General features: G+C 38.1%; 1 protein-coding gene across 1 annotated transcript; it reads left to right on the top strand.

Annotated features, from left to right (window-relative positions):
• The first annotated feature begins 924 nt into the window (after positions 1-924).
• Positions 925-4,689, top strand: LOC112555550 (G-protein coupled receptor GRL101-like). Its single transcript, XM_025223983.1, has 3 exons — positions 925-1,238; positions 1,378-1,445; positions 3,662-4,689. Exons 1-3 carry the CDS (start codon positions 925-927, stop codon positions 4,687-4,689), a joined length of 1,410 nt encoding a protein of 469 aa, XP_025079768.1.
• Positions 4,690-8,900: the final 4,211 nt, after the last annotated feature.

The raw sequence follows: 8,900 nt of genomic DNA, 5'->3' as shown, positions 1-8,900 counted from the left end.
TTTTAAAATGGCCTTCAACATCACCACCTTGCCAGAGACCAGTCGCCCACACCTTGAAATCATCTTTCATTCCTCAACATCAGGTGTGTCTTTTTATATTATATTTTATATTAGATACCACAATTTAGTCCTACAAAAAATTAAGATGATTGAGATAATTTTATTGTATGGAGCTGTTTATTGCTAACCCACACTTAATATGACTACACAGTGACTGTAACAAATTACTGTTTCAATGAGTCACTAGTCTCCTGATTTGAAATAACATAACAGGAAACATTTCTGTATGTCAAATGTATTTTACAAATATCGCACACAAAGGATCAGGTACTAAAATGTAATAAAATAACTTTCTATGGTTCAGTTTATGGTTAATCTCCTTATCTTATTACGATAACGTAAACCTATTTCACCATCATTGTGTAACCATAGTGTCTCAAAACTCCTTCCAGATACATCACACCTGTCACAAGTCGCAAAACTGAAGAGCTAAATTTCTCTCGTCTCTATAATAATGCAAATATCATTTTCGTATAACTTACAGGTAAAATCGAGATGAAGAATTGGAGTAAACAGGACTATCAACCATTCGTAAAATCCTCTGTACACCTGAAGGCTCTAAATGACAATATTATTGTTCTTCATTTAATTCCTCGTACGTATATGTGCTCGGACATCAAGTACTCTGATCACGTGACCTTCCGCACAGACAACAACACCTTAACGTATCCTTTATGCAGTTTACCTGTAAACACTTGCCACGGCCTTACTTTCTATTCCGGATGGCTATTCATAGAATTTCAAAGTTATGAGACGTATGGGGTAAACAACTTTACATTATCTTTTGATTTTCAACACAAGTCAGAGCCACCTGTAGAACTGTCAGGAGACAGGTGGAACTGCTCGGTTACCGACTGGCCGGACATGTGGCAGGACACTCCCTGTATCTTGATGTTTGACTGTAACGACAAGGAGGCAGAAGGTGGATGCTGGCAAGGTGATGGCACATTCAGACAGGGACTATTTCAGGTGGACGGGCGCTGTATTGCTATTTCCAGTGTAAATCAACCATCATCCTGGTCACTTGAGAACAGATGGTGTCAGGAGCGTGGAGGACAACTCGTCAGTCTGACTACACAAAACATGAAAGACCGTCTGCCGAAATGGCTACAAAGGCTAAATCTGAACGGCAAGTTCTTCATTGGCCTGATGACAATGCCGAAAGGTTTATCACCAATGTGAGTACACGTGTATTTTAGTCTACATTTGTTTCAATGGTTGTATGGTCGCTTCATTGTATTTACTGTGGTCATCGATAATTATGTAGACTGTTTGACTACCTTATTCGGCTGATTAAATTTTATTTTATTTGCCCAGGTACCAACACAGTTTACAGTGGGTTGATAAGACTGTTGCACATACCAGCAACACAAGGTATAGTTCAGGTGTGCAAGAGTGCTTTTCTATCGGATTTAGTTTACATGATAAATACTTTTTTGTTTTGGTGGTGAAAGGAGGATGTAACTCGATGTATTCCATTACTTCTCGCATTTGCCAGCTTCCGGTTACTTACAAACAGCAACAGCTACCAGTGATTTCTACACAACAACCTTCTGAGAAACTGTCAAAGGTCAGTAACGGCCCAGTGTATATGTTCATTTAATGACTGAATTGCGATCTTTTATAGAAATTTATTGACTTTTTTGCACACGTGTCGTCACCTGTTTTGTATGCAAATAACACACGAAAAAAAGTTTAATTTTATAAACAAAAGAAGACTACTTTTTATTTCTAGATTATGTCAAGGTTTGATACTTTATTATTGTAGTCTACGATGATTTCATTGCTGTCGACAAAGAGTACAAATATCAAAATGTCCACCAGGCTGCGTACATCCGATGCCCCGCTAATCACTTCACTCACGTGTTCCTGGCTTGTGATAAGAACTCTGCCTGTTGGTCTGGTAACTATGGCGACACGTCTTTCTGTTCGGCACCACTGACGTCACTTCCGCCGTTCTTTAAGTGCAGCGGTGTGCAGGATAGTGTCCCCTACACGTTAGTGTGTGACCATCGGCCTGACTGTAAAGACGGGAGTGACGAGGACTTCTGCTTCTTCCCACAATGTAATAGTTCATCGTCTTTTCACTGCAGCGGTAAACAGGTTTGTCTTCTCATTTCTTTACGTTAAAATAAAAGCTACAGATAATGAAAGTCGAGCTAAATTTAAGCTTGAACATCCACTAACCTTATATATTCTTACGATGTATTTATGTCCAAAAGTGTTTCTAGGATGCCAGCACGTTTTCCAATTTTGCAAAAGAAAACAAACCAAGTCTCATTCATAAAATAGAAAAAGGAGGTTGATAAAGAACAAAGCATTATCTTTTCGATTGACATTTAATACGTACATAAAAAAATGTTTTACCATAAGCTTTTGTATTAAACAGGATTTCAAAAATAACTTTAACTGTTACAATTTTATTTTTGTTGTCCTGAAAAATATCTCAGTTCATGAGTAACAGCTAAATTCAAGACAGGTTTTGCGCAAAAGTCTCTATTGTTAGAAATTTGTGTCAACAATAAAGCAAGAATAGCATGTATTTTGTCGACAGTGTGTGGATAACAGTAAAGTCTGTGACAATCAAGTGGATTGTGATGACCACAAAGATGAGGACCTGTGTCACATAAGTTCTCTGTACGGAAGTATTTCCTTTGAGGACTTACTTTCAACACCACCTGTGAGACTTACAATTTCAAAAAGATTTGTTAACTTTCACAAACTATAACACACCTGTAATGCTGACATTTACTTGTCCTGATACTGACTTCACGTGTGTCAGCCTTCAGCAGGTGTGTCTGCCTGTCTACCTCCGATGTAATGGAATATACGACTGTCCTGGTCACGAAGACGAGGCGGCATGTGACAGGTACACGTGTCCAGGCTTCTACCGCTGCCGTGCCTCTCAGGTGTGTGTTCACGAGAGTCACGTGTGTGACGGGATCTACCATTGTCCTCAACATGATGATGAAATATTGTGTAATGAAACATGTCCACACAACTGTGTCTGTCACGGCTGGGCTTTTGTTTGTTCTGACATTTTCAATGCCGCTGACTATTCTAACATTCGCTATTTGGATGCAAGCGGCACCTCGGTGACCCTCGCTCCTGTGGAACAACACCTTCCTCGTTCATCTCAGTCTGGTCCGGTGTAACCTCACTGAACTTCATGAAGTCGTGTTGCCCAACCTCCGCATTCTGGATCTGAGTTACAATGAGTTAACTCACATGACGAGCAGCCATTTCCTTGGTCTGACAAATATTGAGTTTTTGAAGATAAGTAATAATCCTTTAAAACGGTTTTATTTCCACGATTGTGTTTACACAAATCCTCTGAAAACTTTGGACATGTCAGAGATACCAATGTTCCAAATTGACCTCGGAATGTTAACATTTCTCTCGGCTTTAACAAATTTAAATCTCTCTGGTAGTCAAATAAATCACGTGACAGGACAAGGCTTTGGTAAAATGAATAATCTGCGCGTGGTACTAGATTTACGACCAATGCCCAATCACACATTTCCCGATGAAATATTCACAGCTTTAGACAGACTGGACACTGTTTATGCTGACAACTACAAGCTGTGCTGTCCGGCAATACTACCCCGAGGGTTCAACGTGCTCAACTGTCACGCTCCCTCCGATGAAGTGTCTTCCTGTGACGATCTGCTTCGCTCCAACCTGTACCGCGTGGCACTCGCCATCTTTGCCTCGCTCTCGTTACTGGGAAATGTCGGCACACTGCTTTACCGCTTGATCTTCCACAAAACCACAGGTGACATCGGGTATGATGTCTTCGTCACCAACCTGTGTGTGGCGGACTTTCTGATGGGTGTGTATTTATTGGTTATCGGTGTCGCAGATTACAGGTACAGAGGCTCTTACCTGTGGGAGGATGTCGACTGGAGGAACAGCGGCTTGTGCAAGGTTACAGGTGTTGTGTGCTTATTATCGATGGAGGTGTCTGTGTTTATGATCTTTTTAATCACTACTGACCGCTTTTTAGTTCTTCGTTTTCCTTTTAGTTCGTTCCATTTTAGGAAACGTTCAGCACAGCTTACATGCGGACTTGTGTGGCTGGCAGGTCTAACCTTAGCTGTGACCCCTTGTCTTCCTGTGACGTCACACTGGCAGTTTTACAGCCAGACTAGTATTTGTATTCCGCTTCCTACCTCGAGGGTTGATTTCCCTGGTCGTAAATATTCGTTCATTATCATAGTTGTCTTGAATTTTATTTGTTTTCTTGTTATTTTTGTGGGTCAGGTCCTTATTTACTGGTCTATACGCGCGACCTCCATGTCTGTGTCCAGCACATCCAAAGCTACTAAAGACATTACTGTAGCACGACGGCTAATTACTGTAGTAATGTCGGAATTTTTGTGCTGGTTTCCTGTCGGTTTAACGGGAATTCTCGCGACCTATGACATTCCCGTATCTGGAGAGGTCAATGTGGCGATGGCTATTTTTATTTTACCTGTTAACTCCGCATTGAACCCCTTCCTTTACACTTTTAACATTTATTTAGAGCGGAGACGACGAACTAGAGAAGTAGAAAGACAAAAACACATAATTTGTCAACTGAAGGTCGATATGGATTGTAGCACAGCCGGGTGTTTAAGACCTAAATGAAACTTAGTGTCTTTCACTTTGTAAAGGCTATGTTTTTTAATATAAGGGAATGAAATATATGACTCTCTTTCTCTTTTCTTGTATATTTATTTAGTTTCTAATTTCCAAATCTTTTTTTTTTGCAAGTCTTTTTTTCTTTTTAAAGACTAATACTTTGTAGGAATATTTTTTAAACTAAGGTGCTATTGTCTTTTCTCTATTGGCTCTTCGTGCAGATCGAAAACCTTTATAAAAATTTCCCTATTAATCTAGGTATCTTTATTGCTTATATATTTTTACTTTACTTTAGCAGTTTCCGTTAATTTCATTTTGTTTTGGAAGGTTTGTTATCTCCAAAATCAGCATGCAAATATGGCTAATGGATTATTTCTGTGTTATTCCTGAAAGAATATTCTTGCATTTAAGGAGATGTTTTCACAAGTCCTTAGTAAATGTACAAAGGTGCGTAGTAAATCTCTATAAGATATTGATTAGTCATTCCTGAGGAAAAAAGTTCCTGTCCGACAAACTGCTTAAGACTTAGAAGGTAAGAATAACATAGGAACAGGAAGTCAATACAACATACAACCTTTCTTTCATATAAAGGGAGACAACTATCTTGTCCATAATTTATGTATTAATATATGTTTGTTTTCTGTTTTCTTTGTAATCTTATTTGTGCGTATGCATGTCCATGTGTGTGTGTGTGTGTTTGGTGACCGTGTATTTATATCCGCTCGCGCGTTTATGTATGTCTGTGTGTAAATGATTGACATGTAGATACATTGATACATATCAGTGTTCGCGAGAAAGAAATGAATTATTAAATACAAAGTCAGTTGTCCAATAATTGATGCACTAAAGAAAAACAACAGAAGATCAACAAAATAGTAACAGAAATAGTCTTTTTGTAAGAAGAATAAACAAAAACAAATGCTTCGAGACAGACAGTGAACAATCTTAACTGTCGCATACCTTTGTCATCACTACCACCATCATCGGTGCCGACAAAAGTGAATTATCAGCAAAATAAATCACAAGTAACCAACGTTGTAACCCAGTAGACAATTAACACTTGGGAACTATACTCAGTCCAACACTTACAGGAAGGTCAGGGCAAGCTTGTAGTTACAAGATAAGGCCAAGCAAGTGGTGCATCATAGAAATCACACACAGACTTACATTTTAACCATTCTAAAGACACACAATATCACAAACCCATGCTGATACCCATCTGACTGTTCCTCTGTGATCCAGAAGCTGGAGGGCAAAGGTTACAAACGATCTTATTTGCCTGTGACTTTTACACAGAGACTTAGCATAACGTTTATCTTAACTGAAAAATATGTTGGCAATACTGTGTAAACTGCTGCTATGATGGACCACTCAGTCTATTCGTGTTACACCAGAGACACTAAAGGAAAAGACAGCCAACTGTCGGCGCGCGCAGTGGACAGCGTGTATAGAAGCTTCCGTTATCGACAGGCAACTTCCGGTCACTTTGTTTTTATCCGCGAGCATCTTGAAATCCTTTGATAGTGAATAAATCCAGAGTAAATTCAGAGTAAGGTTCCAAGAACGTGCCTTAAACTCCATTCTTCCTCTAATACATTTAAGGTCCTTATGATTTTTAACAATGTTGCTCGGAACACATTCACTTCGTGCGTTGTTATCAGAATGATGGTGTACTTGATATGGGTCTTGTAGACAAAGTTTGTTTGATCATAATTAGTTTGATCAGGTCTGCCTGGAGATAGTTTAAGTCTTGTAGTGCTTTGCTGTCAGATGACCACACTTCAGACGGCGTAAGGGAGATAATCCCTAATCTTGATGGTAAGTACAGGCTGCAATATTTTTCACTCTCTTGATTACAGTATTAACAGTATATAGCAAATATCAGCAGTTTGAAGCAAAAACTGAGTGCATGCAGCAGCAATTTTGTTCATAGTGGGTTTCCCTCTAGAAAATGATATATGATGTGAATTGTGTTGATCATACATTGAGTTATGTTTAGTTCAACATTATTTTTGTTTTTAAATGCACTTTTCCTATATTAATAATGCGGTACGAGAAAACTGGTCTGAAATTATTTCAAATTATCAGAAAGATGATATTTTGTCATGTTTAACATGAACCTGAGACCAGTGCATGAGCTCCTGAGCCTGCTGTGAAATCAATGACACATTCTGGATAGAGGGGGACTTACAGAATTAAAACCCCATGTGCTTCATATTTTGTATAATCTATATTTAGACAATGCTTTGATAGATAGGTGCAGACTTGGTCCTTCGAATTGTATTTTACCTATTGTTGCCAGACAGTCAGTTAGCACTTGCTTATATGAACAAATGTACACTGTCTTAGCATCGCAGAAAACAATATGACTAGAAAATTGTATTTTATGGTTTGTACACACCACAAGTGCGAGAAGTATATGGAAAAGCTTAAACTGTCAACACACACTTCAACAACGAAACAGAAGGGACTAAGTATGAAAGCTTCTAGCTGAAATGTGTAATTGGGGAATTTAATTAAAATCCACCTCTATCCAGAACATGGGTCAGTGATCTGCACTTCTCAACAGACAGTGCTGTGATCTGGCACATACCCTCCTTCCATCACCCAATCTTTTGTTATATATGTATTTTTATATGCTGTTGCTTTAATAATTTTTTGAAACCCATCTTATTCCTGATTTATGTTATTGACTGACACATGTATGAGCTAATGACTTTTCATACTGTCTTCGTTGCTGCGAAAAGAAAATGCCATTTGCAAACATTTGGTATAATGGAAATTAAAGGTATGATGATGGTAATGTTGTTGTCTCTCCCTCCCTAAGCCCACGAGTATTTAAATGATTCTCAAAATTAATACATACCGAGTTGACATAATGTATGTGTATTTGCATTTTGAATAATTTTGTGTCATCTCCTTTCTCTTATATTTGTGAAATATTAATATTGATCATAATTTCTGTATAAGAGCTAACTAAACTGCCCATTTATCGGAAAGGGATGGAGTTTTGAGTATTATATGAATAGAGGAGGTTTACTTGATGCATTTATAAAAAAAATGAAAATAGATATGAAATGTTGATTCCATGGCTTTTGTTCTCTTTGGCATTCAAATTCATGCACACTCAATGCAATAAAGATAACTGCCTAAGTAATTGTATTTTTTTATTGCCCGTTTGTATTTCGGCCAAGGTCAGGAATAATTAAAGGCAAAACAAAAGACAGGAATCTGTATTAAAGGAAGATAGTACCTCATTCTTATCCACTAATTGATACCATTGGTAAAGTGACATTATTTGTAATATGCAGTGTAATATTCAGAACTTTGTACTGGGAGTTAATAAAAGATGTGTTAAGGGTAAAACTGCTGCAGTCAACAGCCTTAAAATGTAAACAAAGGTTATAATACAACTTCCTTTTTATTAACAACAGTAAGGTCTACTTTTATCATCAATGCTTTAGCTTAGCTACTGCAGATATTTTTAACCAGTTGACATGAAATATATGAGTGTCTTACCATGTAAGTAGTTTAATCAATGTAAAGGTATTATGTAGAATGTCCAAGCTAGATGGTAGACATAATGTCAACAGTTTTACGTAAAACACATTATTTATTAGTCATGCATTACTATTGACAGTGACAATGCTGTGTCATGGTAATGATGAGTTACTCACTGGTGACTACCGGGTTGATGGCTTAGGTGTTTCAATGGTCTTCTTAGTCATAAACTCCGTGGGTAGACTTCCTGGGATATGATGATGACAGTTTCCTTTACCTAGAAGTAAAATAATAGATAAAGGTCTACAAGTTCCCGCGCGAGAGATGTCAGTCCTTTTTCTTTAGTGTCTCGTGTTCAACAGGACGATCCCGCAATCTGACCACCGAGGTCAGCAGTCACGGTCCGCGTGCTGCTCAGTATCAGTGACCTTTGTTAAGTATTCACGTGATATGCAAATGTCGGAGTGAAGTGAATTAAAAGCGAAAGCGAACATCGAGAGACTGCTAATGAATGCAAGACCCACACAATAACGATGATACTAGTCAGATGTGCTACACTACTTATTAACTGTATTTTACATTCTTAAGTTTTATTACTAAAAATAATACTAGCCAAAACGTTTATCATTCTGTTCTGTAGACGATTTGATATTTGAACAATGCGACCATTGCAGTGCGAAGATGCAACCATATCATCAAATTGACACTGCCATTGC

This window comes from Pomacea canaliculata, linkage group LG14 (genome assembly GCF_003073045.1).
Source record: "Pomacea canaliculata isolate SZHN2017 linkage group LG14, ASM307304v1, whole genome shotgun sequence".
NCBI lineage: Eukaryota > Metazoa > Mollusca > Gastropoda > Architaenioglossa > Ampullariidae > Pomacea > Pomacea canaliculata.
Note: the sequence above shows the minus strand (reverse complement) of the source record. Positions and strands in the feature narration are given on the sequence as shown.